We start from the raw sequence: 21,135 nt of genomic DNA on the forward strand, positions 1-21,135 counted from the left end.
AGCACCCAAGGCCTTGCTTGACTTGGAGGGATTTTTCCTGTGTGTCGATCCTCCTCTTCCTGTGTGTCGATCCTCCTCTTTTCAGACAGGATATTGGCTAGAATTCACCCAGTGGAGTTTCCACGGCCTTTTGAACAAGAAACTCATCAGAGACAAGGGACATTTTGAGGATTGTCACAGTTCTCTGGGATTTAGTTGACTTTGGAGGGTAGGGGGAAAATATCCTCACTTTTAATTCTTCTGACCATCAGTATTGGCCTCTAAGCCTGGTTGTTGAGCATGTCAGTTACTCCAGTCCAGGATTTTAACTATTGTGTAATGTTTTAAATAAGCTTTGGTGAGACATACATCAGGTATTTTTAAAATCAGTATTTAGAACTATTACCAAGAGTAGATTAATAACTTCTGAGAACTCCATTGTTTATTTTATGTAGAGGTTTGATATTAATCAGTGTATTAGACTTTAAACTAAGAAAATTTGATATTGTATACATCATCTCCAGTACTCATCTTCACCTACTTTACATAACTTCTCAGCTCTTTGATGACTTGTTTTCGGCTTTTTAGATTTTCTTTCCATTTTGGAATGACATCCAAGCATCTTCATTACTGTGTACAAATAATTTTAAAATATCTTTATTTTTATACCCCTTTTAACAACTCTCTTGCCTACTTACTTTGTTTGTTTTTGTTTTTTGTTTTGTCTGCTTTGGTGTCTGACCTGCATGCCTTTGTGAGGGAGTTAGATCCATTGGAACTAGAGTTACAGACAGTTGTGAGTTGCCATGTGGGTGTTGGGAATTGAACCCAGGTCCTCTGGAAGAGCAGCCAATGCTCTTAACCGCTGCGCCATCTCTCCAGCCCCCTTACTTACTTTTTTTTTTTTTTTTTTTTTTTTTTTTTTTTTTTTTAAATACCCTTAAACAGGAGTTGAACCCAAATTACATACATGATACATTGTAGTAAATTATGATTACCCGTTGAGGTGGTTTAAATGAGACGTCCCCCATAGTCTCGGGTTTTTGAATACTCCAGAGGTCCTCAGTGGGTTTGGGGAAGCTTAGGTGTGGCCTTGTGGGAAGTGAATCACTGCAGGTGGGCTTTGGAGTCTCAAAAGCTGTGTACCATTCCCCATTCACTCTCTCTACTTCCTGTCTTAGGTTTGAAATGTGAGCTCTCAGGGGCTCCTGCTGCCAAGCCTGTCTGCTGACATGCTCCCCCTTGTGATGGTGTCTCAGTTACTTTTCTTTCGTTCTTTTAAATATACTTAATTTATTAGGAATATGGATTATGTCTAACATCACATTAACTTTATTTTTTATATAAATTACAATTATTTTCTTCCCTTTTACATACCAACCCGTTTCCCCTCCCTGCTCTTCTCCCTCTCCCCCCACCTACCCTCATTCCACCCCCACCCCCTCCTCATAGAGGGTAAGGCCTCCCCTGGGTAGTCAACACAGGCTGACATACCATGTTGGGATGGACCTTGCCCCTCCCCCTGCATCAAGGTATCGCCCCATTGGGAATGGGGATCTAAAAAGCCAGTTCGTGTACCCGGGATAAGTCCTGGTCCCACTGTCAGGGGACCCACAAACACATCAAGCCACGCAACTGTCACCCACATTCAGAGGGCCTAGTTCGTCCCATGCAGGCTCCCACCAGCTTGGGTCAGCGATTTCTGTGGTTTCTCCCATCCTGATTCTGACCCCCTTGCCCTTACAACCCTTTCTCCCTCTCTTCAGCTGAACTCCAGGATCTTGGCCAAGTCTCAGTTATGATTTATTTTTGGTGCAACAGCACACCACACAACTATCTCTTGTTAACTCTGTGGGTCGACACGAAGAACCTGTCAGGTTATAACGGGGCTGCAGGGGTGAGCCGATGGTCTCACTCTGCAGTCTGCACAGGCAGGACAGCGGTTTTGCACGGCTCTGATCGCAGGGCTAACGAAGGGCCGGTCTGACCGCAGGCCTGGGAGGCGACACCCCCGCGGGATAGGTGCAGCGGCCCGCGCCACACGGAGTGGGCGGTCCCCGGACCACTTGTCCCGCTGACGCCACATAGGCCGAGATCACCTCAGCGGCGCGCGGTGCAATCACAGAGCGCTTCCCCTCCGCCCGCCACCACGCTACTCCCAGATCCCTCCGCCACGCCCTCCCGTGCCGGCCCCCGGCGCCGAGCTCCTCGGACACGTGGGCCCTCGCGGCCCGCGGCTCTCAGGGCGTGGTCGTGTCTGCAGCGATCACTTTCTTCCCCGTGCCCCAGTGCCACGGGCAAAGCCCACTTTCTCAGGACCCCGTCCTCGGCGCAGGGATCCCGGCACCCAGCCGGGGGCGTGGTCACCAGGAGGCCCCGCCCCGTCTGTGACGTGCAGGTGGCGCGCGGCGGGCTGTGGGTGTGGGAGGTGCCCGGGCCTGTAGAGACCCGGAGGCCGAGGCCGCCTCCCGACGCCCACCTGCCGGCTTCTCCTGCTCCATCTTTTCGGGGAAGCGGCGGCGGCGACCTCGGCCTCCAGTCGGTTAGGCGGAGCGGAGCGGCGGCCGGGATGGTGCTGCTGGGCTTGCTGCAGTCGGGCGGCTGGGTGCTGGGCCAGGCGATGGAGCAGGTGACAGGAGGCAACCTGCTCTCCACGCTGCTCATCGCTTGCGCCTTCATCCTCAGCCTGGTCTACCTGTTCCGCCTCGCAGTAAGCTACACGGTCCAGCTGCCCGCCGGTGCGGTACGTGCATCCCGGGGGTCCTCGGTCTGTGCACGGGCCAAGCGAGTGGGCTCGGGGGCGCTTGCGGTGGAGGGAGCGCTGGGGACCCGGGTGGTGGCTACAGTGCTGCAGGCGATCCCGATCTTTGCTGTTGGCGGTGGTCACGCTGGCCCCATCGCTGGATTCTGAATTCGGTCGTGGCTGTGCTGGCCGTCGCGGTTTCTGCGGTGGCAGTGGCTTTGATCATCTGGCTAGGATCGTGCTTTGCAGCGTTTGTAGTTAGACTGGTGACGGATGAGCAGACTGGGTGGCCTGCATGGGGTGGCTGGTCTGATGGCCTTACCTGTGGCTGTAAGTGCTGAGCTCTGTACTGGTTTTGCCTTTTCCCGTCGAGGTATTTAGGCTCTTTGTGAGGGTCTTGATGGCGGGTAATGGGCAGCTGCGGCCCTAGTGGCCGTCACTGTCGATACTGCGTTGTGTGTTTAGTATCCTGTGAACTATTGGACGTAATGGCGATTAATAACAGTGTCAGGGAGATTGCAACCAGTTCGTAAGTGACTCAGGAGAGTGTGGCTTTCCTGTGATACTGTTAAATTAATCTAGCATAGCACTACAGCAAACCACTAGCTTCAAGTCTTCCAAATGTATTTGATGAATACCCTTTTAATCAACATTCGGTAGCTTTGGAAACCACCCTTTGAAGCTGACAATGTAAAAATTCCCTTTGGAAACTCGAATGTAAAAACTGCACTGTACCCAGCAATTCGTTCCAACCAAGTTGCTTTTAAAATTACTTTTGTTTGAACCCAAGCAAGCTCTAGGCAGTTACTATTTCTTTCTTGTATTAGATATGCAATTTTAAGAGCATTTCTTGTTTGTTTTTTTTTTTTTTGAGACAGGGTCTTATTGTAGTCTAGGGTGGTGGTGGAACTTGGTATGGAGCCAAGGCTCACCTTGGCTCATCTTCCAGCTCTCACCCCTTGGGTTGTGAGTTTACAAGTGTGCATTACACACCCAGCTTCTACACTACTTTGAGGAGATTTTGTCACTGGAAAGACAAATTACCTTATTCTAAGTGTGGCGAGGTTTTGGTGTTTTGAGACCACCAAAAATTAGAGGAACATCATCCATTTTCATAGTTGCAGGTTTTCCCCCTCACAGAGCCTTGCAACCTGCAGATCTCATTTTGTGGCATTTAAAGCCCCTTTAAGACTGGTGCTACAGAATTCCTGCTGGAGAGGGTTCATTCTCTCTAGTATCGGTGGATCTAGCTATTTGCAGTCAGAGAAGCATGGCAAACTTCCTTTTCCCTGAAAATGTGAGAAACATTTTCTTTTCTGTAGGTAACTATTTGGCTTTTTCTGTTCCAGAAAAAGTCAAGCTAGACTCTGGGATCGAAGGGAGTGCTAGTAGACGTCAGAGACCAGAGACCTGTGGTCAACTCTATCTAATCTTTGCTTGCTTCACTAATGGCTACAAAGTTGCCTGAAGCCTCAATAATATTGGACATTTTTTTGTTAGTTACCAGTGTTTAAAATTGAAGTGACTTTCTGCCTAGTCATTTCTATTTTGAATTCCTTTTGACTATACTTTCTCTAAATATACTTTTTTAAAAAACATTAATCTCAAGCTAGCTATCTAATGAAACTCTTTTAATGAAATGAAAACTAAATTTTTCATTTTCTTTTGCAGAAAAGTCCGCCGTACATTTTCTCTCCAGTTCCATTCCTTGGTCACGCAATAGCATTTGGGAAAAGTCCAATTGAGTTCCTGGAAAATGCATATGAGAAGGTAAGTGTTTTAAATAACCGGAGGTGGAGAACCTAGAGAAGTGTTTTTCTGTAAATAGATTTAAAAAAAATAGTGTACCCTCCCTGTTTATTGGCGTTATTGAAAACATCTCTGGTTTAAGAGATAAAAAGGCCTTGCTGACCCTATTAACTTCTCAGAGTATTTGTCTTGGGATAGTCTCTGAGATTCAAGGAAACCTGTGGTTCTAACAATTATGTTTTAAAAAAGTCTTAAATTTTATTTTCACTAATTATAGCCAATGTTGACACCCACATTTCTTTTTTGGTTTTTCGAGACAGGGTTTCTCTGTGTAGTTTTGGTCCCTGTCCTGGATCTCAATCTGTAGACCAGGCTGGCCTTGAACTCACAGAAATCAGCCTGGCTCTGCTTCCCGAGTGCTGGGATTAAAGGCGTGCGCCACCACTGCCTGGAAACATCCACATTTCTTGATCATATGTCTTTGGAATTTCCTAGCTCTTGTCGATTGTTCTGTCCGTCTTGTGAGTTTTCACTCTCCACTTGGATGATGTGAACACTCAAGGCCTGCTTCTTTTCTAAGGAAGCAGAGCTTCCCCCAGATCAGCCATTTGTTCCTAAGTCCTGCTTTAGACTTCTTGTTAATTATTTCACTTCCCAGTATTAACTATTTAAGTGGACTCTATTCTTTGTTTTAATGTAATTTAAAATACTCTTTGAGAATTTCATCAATGTATACAATGTATTTCAATCATATTTATTCCCATTTCCCTTTCCAATTGCCCCTTGATCCTTTCCCCATGTCTCCCTCTCAACTTTGTTTTTTAAGAAAAATAACACACTCAGTCCAATTAGTGCTGTCTATATGTGCATGAGTATGGAGCCATCCACTGGAGCATGGTTAACCTACTTGGGGCCACACCTTAAAAAGTTGACTGCCCCCAGCAGCCATGAATTGTCAGGAGCTCTCAGCTAGAGGTTGGGGCTTGTGTGTCCCTCCTGCGTCCAAAGTGTATTCCCAACACTTTTCTTTTTTCAGTTTTAGTTGTGTGTAAGCCTTTGTGTCTCCGATAGTGTGTGCACCTAAATGCCAAGGCCAGAAGAGGGCATTAGATCCCCTAGAGCTTCGGCTACAGCTGCTCCCTGTGGGTGCTGGGAACTGAACTCAGGTCCTCTGCGAGAACAGCACATAGAGCCAGCTCCCTGGTCCCGTGTACTCTGTTCTTACACCACACTTTTCCTGATTTACTTGTGCAGGTCCTTTCTTTGGAATGATTCTTTGACGTCATTCGATTCGGTTCTGGAGATCAAACTCAGGTCATTAGGCTTGATGGCAAGTGACTTTACACACAAGCCACCTCATCAGCCCCAATAAATTAGTTTTTAACAAAAGGGAAAAAACAATATTCTTATAAATGTCGAGTAAAGAATTCTATATAGTCAGCATAAAACAAAATGATCATTAAAAACAACTAGCATATTACTTATCTATCCAATAATGAAAAGCAACTAGCCGAGCTAACACTGTGGCATCTGATGATTCATAGAGTGCATTAGAGGTTTGATGTTTTGCATGGTAGAAAATATTTTCAGGATAAACTGAAGAATAAATCATACTTATACTGCTTTTGTGATGAAGACAGGAGATGTAATATGGCCAGATGAAAACAGTGGTTTAAAGGTTTGTGAGTATTTGGAACTTTCCTTAGTCTGTGATGTAAGGGATGTGTTTGTGACATCACCTTTCTCTTTCAGTATGGACCTGTATTCAGCTTCACCATGGTGGGCAAGACCTTCACTTACCTTCTGGGGAGTGACGCCGCTGCACTGCTCTTCAATAGTAAAAATGAAGATCTGAATGCGGAGGATGTCTACAGCCGACTGACCACGCCCGTGTTTGGGAAGGGAGTGGCCTACGATGTGCCCAATGCAGTAGGTGACGCGCCTGTCCCAGAGAAAAGACAAATCGACAGTCGAGCAGTTACAGCTAGTCGTGTAAAATGTCACACACTTGTAGTGCAGGACTAATTTATTCCTTGGCTCAAGAAATCTGAAATTTTGTGATATTTAAAAGGAAACCATGGGGAGCTGTTTAAGGAGTGGGTGTTTTGTTTTATGTTTGTTGGCAAGGCCAAACACATTTCTAAATGGTTTTCCTGTACAAAGAAATGGAGTCAATAATAATTTAGCATCCTGGGTTTTGACTTGAGAGAAGAACAAGAAACTATCACTATTTCATCAAAAGGACTTCTTATTCACCACCACTTGGTATTCTAGCCCAAGAGCTTTGAGTTGGAAATTGTTGACTTCAGAACTCTTCTTATGCCAACTGTGGCGGCTCATACCTGTAATCCCAGCGTTTGGGAGGTTGATTCAGGAGGCTCAACATGAACTATAGTGTGAGACCTAGTCTTAAAAAGAAAAAAAATCTCTTTTAATGTGTCTACTTTGGGTATGGAATATTTTTTATATGTTTACCTGCTCCCAAATTAACATAATATTGAAGTGTTATGAGTAAATCATAATTAGGTAACAGACTCAGGTGCCTGTTGAACTTTGGCTAGGGCCATTCCATACTAGCCCACATGAGTATGGCAGTTAAGAGTCAATACTAATGTTTCTGGGGTTGGGAGTAGTGTGAAGAAGAATGTCTCTCCTTTTGTTCAAAAGCATTGGCTTCTAAAAAAATTTTGTTCAGATTTATCTCTTCATTATTTTAAAAATGTTTTATTAGAGTTTTTAAAATTTAAATGTCTCAAAGGGCTATTAGTTATTTTAACAAAGTTATTTTATTCTGGCTGTTCTAAACTTCTGGAAGATAGTGTCAGTGATGAATGATATCTGGAACTACAATGAGAACCTATGTGAAAGAGGATAAAATAATAGTAAAGTATATGGACACTTGGGAGAGTGTCTTGACTGCATTGGTTTGGAGAATTAGAAGATAACCAGGATAGGAAAGTCGGTCCCTGAGTAAAGAGGGCTGGGATATTAGAAGGGGAGAGATAGGTTACTGACATACATTTTCTAGGACCTGAGGAGAGGACCCCCCCCCCTTTTTTAAATGTGTTATCTCAATATGTGGCATAGATGATCTCGTTTCCATATATGGTTTAGTTTTTAGAAATCCTGTTATTGTTTTTACTTTCAAATTTAAGAATGTTTTCTTTGTTACATAGTTAGAATAACCTGATGTATATTAGAATAAAATAAAAAAATGTATTTTAATGTTGTAGACCCTTAATTCATTTTTTTTTTCTTTTGAAGGTTTTTTTGGAACAGAAGAAATTGTTAAAAAGCGGTCTTAACATAGCCCACTTCAAGCAGTATGTTTCTATAATTGAAAAAGAAACAAAGGAATACTTTCAGAGTTGGGGAGAAAGTGGAGAAAGAAGTAAGATCATTACATCTATCCTATTCTTTTCTCTTTTTGTGTATGTACAGAACAAAGTACGGCATGAACTGCTGCGTATCTAAGGGAGGGGTGTGTGGATGACTGTGCAGTTGTGATTCCAAACACGGCCTTCATAGCACACTTCTAAGTGTTGTCTTCTGAGGGCCGGGGGGGCATACCTACGCCAGGAGCAATATCTGCTCATGGCCAGTGGGATGCGAGGCCGCACGTCACCACCTCCTGACGCTGGGTGTCAGCTCCTATAAAAGGTGTAAGGACTTTATTTCTACTACACCTGGAGCTGCTGTGATGTAGTTTCTAGTCGCAGAGGCACTGATGTGTACGTTAGAATGCCTGTTGTTGGTTTCTTTGTGGAGGGCCTGGCTGTGTAGTCCAGGTCGGCTTCAAACTAGGGATCTTCGTGCTTCTGCCTCCTGAATGCTGGGGCTACAGGCATGGTCTCACTTATGACAAGCAATTGTAGCACATGTTTGGAATCCTAGCACTTGGGAAGTAGAGGCAGAAGATGGCAAGTTTGAGGACAGCCTGCGCTACATAGCACAGGCCATGTCAAAACCCCAAAGTCTAAAACAAACTCTGAAAGGAAAAGCACGAGGCATGTCGTTAGAGCCCCAAGGGGACCAGCATGTTTTCTGATCTCCTTTTTGGCAAGTCTAACTGGAAAGCCAGATGTTAACTGGAAGTTCATTTGATAGAAGTAGAGTCAAAGAAGAGAGTTAGATGAGTCTCGTGACTTTGAAGGGCCATCCTATGGGCTTTCCGGATGCTTGTCTCCAGTGCTGGGCTGCATAATGGTGATATAGTTTTCTAGTACATAGAGCCGAGACGTCTGCGTTTATGCCTTATCCTCATCTGGCCCAGAAAAAGTGCCACCTTTGGTTTGGGGACTCCCGTTTCTTGGGAATGTCCTCATTATTGTCCTCATAATCATTGAGTAACCTTTATGATGTTATTCACACCTGGAAGTCAGATTACTGCTTTATTTTTAATAGTCATCTTATCTCTTCAAGATGAAGACTTTATAAGTAAAGTGTAGAGGTGCTTTGTGGCATTGAGTTTGACTGGCCAGAGGGGCAGTGAGCTCAATGATTTGTTGCCTCCAGAGTTCTGCATAGCTACATAGCTGTCTGGAGACTTTTGGAGGCATGAATAGGATTGTGCTTGATTTTGAGTTTTAAAATTAATATATATATATAAATTTATATATAGTATATACTTATATATATGTATATATTTATATTTATATATATTCCCAATTTTTCTTCACAATTTCTCTATATGTTTAAGAAAATATTTTAAAAGATTTTTAAAAATTGTAATGAGAATGATCTTTTCTTCCCCTTAGATGTGTTTGAAGCACTTTCTGAGCTCATCATTTTAACAGCTAGCCACTGTTTACATGGAAAGGAAATAAGAAGCCAACTCAATGAAAAGGTGGCCCAGCTGTATGCAGATTTGGATGGAGGTTTTAGCCATGCTGCCTGGCTGTTGCCGGGCTGGCTGCCTCTGCCCAGTTTCAGGTATGGATAAGGACCACTTTGCACGTGGCTGGCTTTCCACAGTTACCGTACTGTTTGTGTGCTTTCTAATTTAGGCTGATTAGGAGTTCAAGACAGTTTACATAGTGAGCTTGTTTAAAGTAGTTTTATTTTATTGATAAGGTAGTTTGTTGTCTATTGTAATGTTTTGCTTACCTAATGGAGTCTTTGTACTCCAAGAAGTTTCTAAGCTGTTCTTAGAGCGCAGCTTTTTAAAGGGACTTGTGGAAAGTCTCCAATGGCTGTTTTGGTACTTCTCTTGTGACCTTTCTTTGGAATGTTTGTCTCTTGCCTGTACTGTAGTCTCCTTAAGGATAGGGACTGTCTCTGATGTGAAGAAATGTGGCCTTTAGGACTTGGTGGCGCTCAGGCCCTGCCAGCTGCCAGCTTTCCCTCCCTTGCTGGGTCATTTCTGTTCACGTGAGTTGGGAATTCAACTCTTCGCTTTGTTCCTTTGACATCTGCTCCTCTTTTGCTGCCAAACAAAGGCTATTACAGTGCAAGGGCAAGCCCAGAGAGGCTCCTGGGAGTCAACGTTTATGAGGAGCTTCGCAGTTTAAAAAAGAAAAGAGAAGAAATGCCTCTGGTATTTAGGTGACGTGCCCTGCACTGCTTCTCACCCACAGTTGCCCATACACGAGCATCCTCTTGTTTCTGCCCACTCCATTCCCTGCTCAGTCAGAATTCTGGAAGAGCCTCATGGTATAGCCTGGTCTTTCCTGTTTTACTCAAACCAACTGATTTCATGAAATTATTCCATGTACTTTTTATTTTTTGTTACGAGAGCCATGGGCATACTAAACACATGTTCTACCCAGTCACGCCATCACTATTCACTTACTTAAACAAGCTTTACACTCTACTCTCTATCCTCTCTTCCACTCACATTGTGAGGCTTGAAACGGAGCCTTCCTTTCTGTGTGTGTTCTCGCAGTTGGCTTCAACAGTAGCCCTTTACATGAAATAGGGCGGTTTTTGTTAGAGAGCATGATGCGCTTTTAGGAGTCAGTATTGCTTTTTAAAAATAGATTGTATTTTTAAGTCTCTTGCCTCTCTCTCTCTCTCTCTCTCTCTCTCTCTGTCTCTGTCTCTGTCTCTGTCTCTGTCTCTGTCTCTCTGTGTATGCATGCACACAGGTGAGTGCCGGTGTTCACAGAGGCTAGAGACATTATCTAGCAGCTCAAACAGTCTATAAGGCTGGAGTTACAGGCTGAGCTGTCAGGTGTGGTTTCTGGGAATTCAACTCCCAGTCTCTGTAAGGGCTCTGAACTACTGAGCCATCTTCTCAGCCTCAAGATCGCTTGGTTTTAGTCTAGCTGTTGCTCACTAGCAATGATTGTGTGGACTTGCTATTGGAGACAAAGGCCTGAGCCTCCCAGTTCTTGTTACACAGTGAACACGTTGATCAAAGGAAATGTTTTGGGAGTTGGGAGTTTATGTTTTGAACCTTCAATTTTCTCCCTCAAAATTTATACAGCTATAGAAAGTGAGAAGTAGATTAAAATCCTATGCAAGAGCCATTGTGGCTTGGTAGTTTCGAGGATTGATTTGGAAAAATTAGAATGTTATGTTAATTTAGACGTGTATTATGTTGAACTGGAAAATGCTTGTAGGGGAATGCCATGCTTATTTATGGAGGTAGTGTGTTAGCCTTAGGACTGTCATATGCCCGGCAGTGGGAGTTCCTGACTCTTTCTTTTCTGGTTCTGAGTTTCTGTCACTTACTTCAGTCAGTAAAGTTAATGTTGCTTTACGTTTGGTGTTGGTTTTGAATGTGAGCCTAGGAAATGTTACTCGATTGAAAATATTCTGATTTTAAATTGTAGACGCAGGGACAGAGCCCATCGAGAGATCAAGAGTATCTTCTATAAGGTCATTAAGAAACGCAGACAGTCAGAAGAAAAGGTCGATGACATTCTCCAAACGTTACTAGACTCCACATACAAGTAAGAACTGTCAGATCATACAAGAAGTTATACATGAAAATGTAGATCGCTGGTATTTCCAGTTAAAGTAAATGCAGCGGAACAATAAATTGGCACTTGGAAATTGTTGAGACATAAAGCACTGGCCCCTCATGCCTTATTGCAACGCCAGCAGCTGGAATAAACTGGAAGGAAGCCTTTTGTACACCATATCATGCTTTCTCCTGGTTGGTCTCTACTGGGAGGGGAACCGGGGACACTGACTGGTAGCAGGTAAAGAAAGAGTCGATTATGTATGGCAACTGTATTAATCTTAACTGTCTGCCCAATGTTAAGTGTGTGGTTCATCCCCAGGGACGGGCACCCTCTGACAGATGACGAGGTAGCGGGGATGCTCATTGGACTGCTGCTGGCCGGGCAGCACACCTCCTCCACCACCAGTGCCTGGCTGGGCTTCTTTTTGGCCAGAGACAAACAGCTTCAAGAGAAGTGCTACTTAGAACAGAAAGCGGTGTGTGGCGACGACCTGCCTCCCTTGACTTATGAGCAGGTTTGTTTCCAGTGCGAGCTGAGGCTTTCTGTTTACTATGGCTTCAACTGATAGGCTTTTAGAAACCTTCCTACAACCTTAGTAAGAGAGCGAGCCGAGCTATTGCTTCTTTAAGCTTCTCAGGTGGGTCTGTACCGAGACTTTCAAACGCTTTGCCCTGTTGCTTTGGTGCCTGGCTTTAATGGCTGGCCTCCGTGCATGGAGTGTATCATATGTATGTTGTGGATTTTAATGAAGTGGAGCAGCCTCGGATCACATGGAATTCCATGGCTGTGTTTGGGCAGAGATTTCCTGAAATGGTAATGGTAGTAAAGGGGACTGGAAACTGATAGACTGATAGGCACTCCACCCAGCTTGCTGGGCAGAAGGCGGGAGACGTCTCTCTCACTGTATAACTGGGCAGCCACTTCTGAAGCATACCCTGCTCTTATCCCTTTCCTGTTATATTTTGTTTTGACACTTTATTAAAATGGTATGTTACATACAGATATTCTTACATTCCTGGGATAAATCCATATATGTGTATGTATGTTTTTCAATTTTGTTTGCTAAGCATAATCACATATAAACATATATAATAGAGACTATATCTATAGTTTTATTGTGTCGTCTTTGGTAATATGCCAGCTACCTCTTAAGAGTTAACTCCCTTCTCCACCAATTGACCTTAACCCCTTCAGAGGGTCATATCGTTAATGACCACCCATTATTAGTCTCTTAAAAAGGTCCTGCTACTTCTTGCCATCACCATATGAACCTTTGGGGAACCTTTTTTTTTTTGAGAGACAGTTTCATGGGGTAGCTCTTGGCTGGCTTAGAACTTGCTATATAGACAAGGCTGGCCTCAAACTCAAGAGATCCCTGAATTGGCTTCCTGAGTGCTAGTGGTTGGTGAACATATTCAATAACGTCCAAACCATAACAGAGTTAAGGTCCCTCCATTTTGAAGCGTGTGTCAGTATTTCAATCTTTGTCTCCATAATATTCTATAATGTGCACATATTGATGTTACTTATTCCTTTGTCCACTTTTTAGACATTTGGATTACCTCCACTTTGTGAGGCACATACTTAGGAGTGGGATTGCTGGGTCATACAGCAACTACGTGTGTGATGTTTTCCAAACGTTTGCTCCATTTTTAACCTCTTCCACAGTATTGACATGTGTTCTGATGTTTACACGTGCTTGTTATCTGTCCTGGCTATCATGTATGTGAAGTGGTCTTTTGAGCTGAGTGGCTTTTCCCTGATGGCTAAGATGAGTATTTTGTGATGTTTTCTTAGAAGAATGTCTGTTCAGATGCTATCCCTTTATAGTATAGGCTACCTTTCAGTGTCTGAACATTTGTGTGTGTTTTCAAAAGGTGTGAAGACTTACCCCTGCTTTCTTCTTAGTTTCCTCCTACTTTTGGGTCTTTGACTGTCTTGAATTAAATGTGAATATGATGTGCTGCGAGGGCCACTGTGCCTGTTTTGAATGTAGAATCCCTTTGTACCAGCTCTGTTTGTTGCAAAGACTGTTGTCCCGCTGAATGATCTTGTCAAAGCTATCAGCCATCAATTTAAGGCATTATTTCTGAACTTCGATTCCATCCTGTCAAGCTGATGTCTAGCTTATGTTTTAGCTCTATGTTTACTTTTGCAAGTTTTGAATTTCAGAGTGTGGCTCTCATCTTTTCCAACTGATAGAGAGATTCCTAGTTTCTTTGGTTTTTATAGGAATTTTAGAGTCAGTTTGTCCATCTCTGTGAACTTGTGATTGATTGCACTGCATGTGTGTATTAGCTTGGGAATATTGCCATCCTAACACTATTAGTTTTTAGACATACCCCCATGAACATGGCATCATGGCATAGTTTTTCGTTCTTTTTGGTCTTTTAATTTCTTCCAACATTTTTATTTTTTTACTTTTCAGTGAAAAGATTTACACCTTTTTGTTAAGCCTATTCTTTAGCGCTTTGTTTTTTATTTATTGTGTGTGGTACGTGCATGCATGTGACCTGGTACACAGGTGGTGGCCAGAGAACAGCATGGAACAGCAGGTTCTCTCCACTCTGGGTTCCAGGGATTGAACTCAGATCATCAAGCTTGGCGGCAAGTGCCTTTTCCTGCTGAGCCATCCTGCCAGCCCTTCCGTGTTCTTTTTACGTCCATTCTCATGGCAGTTCAAATCTGCTATTGATCTACTCTAGTGGAAATTGTATTATATCTTCCAGTTTCAGAATTTCTATATTTTTAAAATAATCTATCATTCTCTATTTGGTGAGTTATTGTCATATTGTTTCATACTTGAATTCTTTAGGCCTAATTTTCTTTTTGTTCTTTGAAGGTCTTTATAGTAGGCGGTTTAAATTCACCTAGTGAGTGCCGGGTCTTTCCTTATTGGAAGCTGTGGTCATGGCCGCCCATGTCCTGCAGGCTCCAGCATGGCAGCCGCACAAACCTGGGGCTGCAGGCCTGGTCCCTGAGGTCACTTGGCAGCTGCTGAGTTGGTAGGAGGGAGAGGAAGGGTCGACAGAGAGTTGGCTGGCAGGGAGGAGGGACATGTCCTGCGTGCCTCAAGTGGCCTCTGACCGCCGAGCCATTGTGGATTTCTCTTCCGTTAGTACTACATTTTGAGTACTCCAAGAGGCTAGTTCCTTTAGTTTAAAAAAAAAAAAAAAATCTAATTTGGGGACATTTCACATTAATCTTCCATTTGTGGTATGTACGAGCTCTAGTTCTTGTTTTAATTTTTTTGGAAAGTTTCTAATATTTTTGTTGAACTCACTACATTGAAAAGCGACAGCGACTCTGGAAGGGAGACCCCTCCCCCGAGGTTTATTACTTCTGCGGTGTTTGTGAGTGTGTCTGCTCTTCGTGTGTTCAGTGACTTTCATAAACAGATGAACAGGAGTATAGGAAGTCTGTATGCATCTGTATTCGCTGAACTCTGCTATTTATTTTTGTGACCACATAATGATTAGAGATTTCTTAATTTTTTTTTTTTTTGAGACATCATCTCACTATGTCTTTCTGGCTGGCCTGGAATTCATTGTGTAGACCAGCCTGGCTTTGAACTCCCAGATGTCTGCCTGCCTCTGGGATTAAAGATGCTGCTATTCCTGGGCGTATCCATTAGAGATTTCTTAAACTGTCCCAACTCTTAGCTTTTGCTGAGGAGCTTTGCATGTTCAGGGCATGTTATCAACAGTCCTGCAAGTGGTTACAGCTCTGCCTCAGCCTCCACTTGCTGCGTGTGTCGGTCACACAGGAGGGAGACTGGATCTCTGTCATGTCTATGCTGCATGTTGTAGCTCTCCCGTACAGTGCGTGTGGTCAGAGTCTCCTGTAGACGGCTCATGTTCTTTCCCAGGTGTTTTCTTTTAAAGCGTCTTGTTTTCTCTCTTAAGGGTATCAGCGCCTCAGGTACTTACACTTAAACAATGTCTGCTTGATAGTTTTGATGTTGTTTTTGGTTTTTTGATACACACTCTCAATGTAGCCCAGGCTGCCTCTGCTCCTGAATGTGGGCGGGAAGTGCCACTCTATCCGGCTATTCTTGGCATATTTGGTGTGGCCTCTCTGGAGCAGTGGGGCTCTGGCTGCCGTGCTTTGCTCTCCAAGGCTCCCCTTGATCTGCAGTCGTGTAAGTTACACACCAAAGCTTGCTTTTCTCACCAAGATACAGCACTTTTTCTTGAAGGAACTTGTGGTAGATTGTTACACGCCTTTGTCTAACTTGTCAGAGTTTTGAAAAAGTTGACAGTGATTTTTGACGATCTCAGTTTTTCAGAGTGAATTTTATTTGTCCTTAACCATACAGTTGGCCCCCGTCCTTTTCCCATTGATTGAGTGTTTCAACTGTGAGTGGCTGTCGGCCATCACGACCCAGGTACCCTTACTCTTTCACTCACACGCCGACGAGGAAGTTAAAATAATTTCCTCCTCCTCCCGAGGGATGGTGGATATTTGTGGGGGGAACCCAGAAATGATCCTTGATCTTTTTTTTTTTTTAAGCTGAAGGATCTGAATTTACTTGATCGATGCATAAAAGAGACATTAAGACTGAGACCTCCTATAATGACCATGATGAGAATGGCCAGGACCCCTCAGGTAAGTCTTGGCTAGATTTCCCACCTAGGACCCAGTTACAGAGAGAATATTTCAAGTTATAAAAGTAAAAACTGTCGTTACTGTAAACCTATGAAAATTGGTCCATAATTACAGGGAGTGAACATGCTGTTCTCATTTTGTTTTTCATTTTCATTTAACAAGTGCAGTTTTTAAATGTTCGAGGTACACTTCTTTGTTGGCTTTAAATATTATATATATTTTTAAATTGTATGAATTATATAGGTCAGATTATGAAGTTGTTGAATCTATTCTGCCTTGGGCTGTGTTTGTATATATATTGGTCTTGGTCCACTTGTAAACCACTTGAAGATAACTTTAGTTTATCATCTAGACAGTTTTTAAATGTGTGTATAGTTGACATTGACCCTGATTAGTGCCTTGTTTGGTACCATGTTGAAACATTCTCTAATGAAATGTACTCTTTCTCCTTTGTAGACCGTGGCAGGGTACACCATCCCTCCAGGACATCAGGTGTGTGTTTCTCCTACTGTCAATCAAAGACTGAAGGACTCCTGGGTCCAACGCTTGGATTTTAATCCTGACCGCTACTTACAGGATAACCCAGCATCAGGAGAGAAGTTTGCCTATGTGCCATTTGGAGCTGGTAAGATGACTGCCTACATGTTAGGTTGAAGTGTTTGCCTCGTTACCGTATCTGTCCTTCAGTCAACCAACCTGAAATTCAGTTCCCAAAAAGAGAGGGAGAGAGAGGAGACACAGAGACAGAGAGAAGAGGAGAGGAGGAGGAGGAGGAGGAGGAGGAGGAGGAGGAGGAGGAGGAGGAGGAGAGAAAGATCTTTTTTTCTCAAAGGAATATGCCATTGGGAACGGGTTCCTTGTAAAATGGAATATTTCGTAAGGCTAAGGGTAAATCTTAGGCTCTCTGACCTACGTCCTTTTAATAGTTCCAAACATATGAAGACATTGAACTTCAGATCATCATTTAGTAAATGCACTTAACAGAAGATTCAAAGGATTGTAGATTAATAATGGAAAGGGCTGTTAGCTCAGCAGTTCAGATTCTGTAACAAGAGAGGCGGCATCACTAAACTGGTGATCTTCCCACTGCTTTCGTGGACGGGGCTGCTCCTGTACCTTATGCGGCAACATCGTCCATTTCTGGACAGCTTAAATATTTAAATCCTTTTAATATCCTGTCAGTGGATGGTCCTAATCACGGTCTTGGCTTTTCTTCACCCCTATGTTAGTATTTTAGAGTGTCTATACCTAACATAACCTAGGTATCTAAAAACAAGATTGTCTGTCCCCTTGCAGTTGTCTGAAATCAGTGTGTTGGCAGGCCGTACTCTCTGAAGGGTTTGAAGACGACTTCTTGCCTCTTCCCAGTTCTAGAAGTCACTGGCAATCCTTGGCTTGTGGCTGTGTCTCACTCCAGCCACTGCTCTGTCTTTCCTTGTTATTTATCTGTTTATAAACATTGTTTATGTAACGTTGTAAATCATCAGAATTTATCAGTTCTTTTGTTGATTCAGTTAGGATACTTCTGGTCTGTGGCTATTCAGTTTTTAACCTTTTACTTTAAGACAGACTTCTTGAATACAGACCAATGTCAGTGGCTCCCTTAAAAGTGGCTCCCACAAATAAATGCTGAATGGGCTATGCAAGCATGATGATAAGCTTTGTCCAATTTTGTTTTTTCTTTAGCAAAAAATATTTACAACAAAGATGCCCCAATCTTTTCTTTTCTTTCTTTCTGTTTGTTTTGTTTTTTTGAGACAGGGTCTTACTATGTACCTTTTGATGGCCTGGAACTCAATCTGTAGATCAGGTTGGCTTCTAATTTATGGAGATCAGTCTGCCTCTGCTGGGATTAAAGGCACATACCACAATGCTGGGCCCTGTCAAAATGCTCCAGACTTAAAACATTCATGGCCATTGTCTTTGCCCAGCTTCATGTCATGAATGTGATTCCCATTCTTTACTAGCCCTTAATGACTTTAGTACTGATAATCCAGGATTGTCTTGAACTATTTTGATGTGAGAAAAGGATGAATTTTGTGATTCTTAGATTCTCCTCACACCCACAGTTTAATGTCTTGATATTCCAGCATTTTCTTGGCTTGCTCCAAGGACCTTTGCTGAGAACCAGATAGCCATCAGATTGTTTTTGGCTCTGTGTTCTATCCCTTTGATCTATTTGTTGATCCTTGTCTAGTACCACACTGCACTGGTTCCTGGACCTTCAGTCATGTGATCAAATTTGAAATCAATTTAAATTCTTTAGTGTAGTCCATGTTTAAGGTAGCTCTGGCCTCGTTTCCCTGTGCATTTTGTAATTTCTGAGCTTCTGCATTTGTAGATTTTGATTTCAGTATACAGATGTTATTTTTGGCTTTATTAAATCCCCTTCTATTGCCACTGTAATGGAGATCTGGAATTTTGATTGGCAGGTTCACCCTGACTTAACATCAGAGCTCTCTTGGGGCCTATATTCTATACATACCCAAGCTAGATTATCATCTTATGATTAGAACCTTCTTTATGTTTGACCTCAGTAATACTAAATTTCAAAAAATGTCATCATAATCACCCCCACTTTCTTCTAACGCTGGAACTACCTGGGCTTTCAAATGATGTAGTCTCACTTTACATACCAGTTGTCATCCTTTTACTGTACTGTTGCAATTTTCCTGCTCATCTGAGACAAGTGTGACTCTAGGCTGAGAGGCAAGACTGTCAAAACTTACTCTGATGAAAACTTTCTTTTTTTTAAATTTTAAACAGGACGTCATCGTTGTATTGGAGAAAATTTTGCATATGTTCAAATTAAGACAATTTGGTCTACTATGCTTCGTTTATATGAATTTGACCTCATCGATGGATATTTTCCCAGTGTGAATTACACAACAATGATTCACACCCCGGAGAACCCAGTAATCCGTTACAAAAGAAGATCAGAATGAAAAAGGAACCAGGGACCAGTGTGGGTTCATGACTGCAAGCTGCAGCTCGAGAGAGAATGAAGCTAACAAAACAGCTTTCATTGTGTACTGTGTTTTGAGTGTGTAATTCGGAAAGCCAGTTTGATTTTGATGTTTTATTAACGCAGTGATTTTACCAAATCTAATGGCATTTGAAACAGTTTATAATAGTTTGGATAGGGTGTGTTTTGATAGGACTTCATGGAAACCAAGCTTTTGAGTTAGAAATTGTTTTGGGGAATCTAGGTAGTTGGCAGACGCTAGAGAATACAGTGTCCAGGTATTAACTTCAGAAGCACACATTGCTCCAGGGAGACCACTTTCAGAGAGTCTAGTTTTGCAAGTTTAAAAGCCTAGTCAAATTCTGCACAGGCCATGGGTTATTAGTATACGTGGGCCTCTTCTGTAAAGATGTGAGAAGGTACAGAATAAGCTCACTGCCAGAACTGTGGGTGAAAGTGAACACCAGTTAGAGGGAGTGATGAGTCCTTTGAAATTTTAACCTGAAGCACCACTACAGGGAGATGGCAGAGACCTCGGACCCTGATAACCATATTTCCTGAAGATGAGAGATACTGGAGTGCTTATGCATGCCACTGCGTCCACATGGTCATATGCTGGTGAATCCTTCTGGGGTCTGACTGTGACCTGCTCAAGGTTCTCTGTACCCTCTCCAGAACACAACTAGGGACATTTCAATGACCAGGTTTTTAAAAGGGTAGTATCTTGAGACCAGTGACTACTGGGCTGTAGGTTGGAATGGGAACTGGTATCACTGGCTGTATTCTGTGGGTGCTGTGTTCAGGAGCCTGAACCTAGCAGATTGTAACCATGGTCCCAATTCTGACATGCCCATCATCTGTACTAGGAGTCAAGATGACTCTGTTGCCCTGTGGGATGCTGTAATTCTAGCACTTGAGGCTGAGGCAGGAGGATTTTGAGTTTGAGGACAACCTAGGCTACATAGCAAGACTGTCTCAAAAAACAAAACAAAACAAAACAAACAAACAAACAAAAACCCAAAAAAGAAACACCCTCCCCCAAATAACTTTTTTTTCTAAAGTATGTTATCGTTTTTAAGAGGCTTGAAGACTTTGTATGAAGGCCCAAATCTGCTGTTAAAGGTTTCACATTAAAATTCTCTATGAGAAAAATTTGACTAGTCTATTCATGGATTTAAAGTGTGTGCTTCAGTAGTACAGTTCAAAGGATCCGAGAATTTGGAAAATGACATCCTATTTGTATGAATTAGGCTCCCGCTGGTATTTCCTTAAGCTATGAATTTAGGCACGTCACTAGGGTTAGCAGCTCCCATGAGAACCTCAGGCATTTTCACAGCAAAGCATGCCTTTCTCTCTATGCTACGGTAGTTCTTAGAGGACTTCCAGGACACAGATGTTGCACTGACATGATAGGTCACAGCTTTTAGTAAAGCTTGATGATTGTTTCTATGCAATTGATTTTCTCTGCAAGCCTAGATATCCTGTCCATATTATTCTGAGAAGGTTCTAGACTTTGATTAGACTTGTAGATTTGTGGCACAGAGTTGTGACCCTTGAGTAACTGATTACTGACAAGTTTTAGACTTTGACCTATTTTCAGTGATGAGAATTAAATAAAGGGCCCAAGCACTAGAATTCAACAGATTAGGTTTTGAGCACACACCAGTTACTGCAGATTACATGGTAGAGGCCTAAGGCCATAGGAGGGCTGATGGTCCATCCAGCAGTGGGGTGGACTTAGCTGGCAAGCACTTGTCCATCTGCCTTTCCCATGCAGAACTGCCTTGACTTGGCAACTGTATTAGCTTGAAAAGGTTTTTATGTACAACTTTCCCCTTCAACTAGCTGTTGTAGAATAGCTTTGCTATTTCTAGAAAGCTTAGTTGCTAATATGGGAAATAATACTAATTAGAAATTTCCAGCAATGTACAGCTTTGTGATTGTGCTCCTGTAAGTCAAAGGCCATTAAGAGTGAAACAGTATCTTCTAGAAACACCTTGGAGAGCTGTATTCTCTCTGAGAGTTTCCCAATTAGAATTTGGCTAGCTTAGCAGGGGTGTCGGGAACTTTGCTACACTGTTATTGAGCTGATTTCTGTGTCGAGTTTTGTAATGCGGCTTCTTTGGACACAAGAACACTAAGTGTAATAAACTAAGGACTCATGAGAATGCCAACTTAAG

At 42.8% G+C, this 21,135-nt stretch overlaps 1 protein-coding gene across 1 annotated transcript; it reads left to right on the forward strand.

The window, feature by feature from the left end:
* Positions 1-2,165: 2,165 nt before the first annotated feature.
* Positions 2,166-20,112, forward strand: LOC114688078 (lanosterol 14-alpha demethylase). The gene is made up of 10 exons (XM_028862687.2): positions 2,166-2,722; positions 4,394-4,492; positions 6,224-6,400; positions 7,736-7,862; positions 9,229-9,403; positions 11,248-11,367; positions 11,701-11,896; positions 15,895-15,990; positions 16,447-16,615; positions 18,757-20,112. The coding sequence occupies exons 1-10, from the start codon at positions 2,549-2,551 to the stop codon at positions 18,933-18,935; spliced, it is 1,512 nt and encodes a 503-aa protein (XP_028718520.1). The 5' UTR covers positions 2,166-2,548; the 3' UTR covers positions 18,936-20,112.
* Positions 20,113-21,135: the final 1,023 nt, after the last annotated feature.

This window comes from Peromyscus leucopus, chromosome 3 (genome assembly GCF_004664715.2).
Source record: "Peromyscus leucopus breed LL Stock chromosome 3, UCI_PerLeu_2.1, whole genome shotgun sequence".
Lineage (NCBI taxonomy): Eukaryota > Metazoa > Chordata > Mammalia > Rodentia > Cricetidae > Peromyscus > Peromyscus leucopus.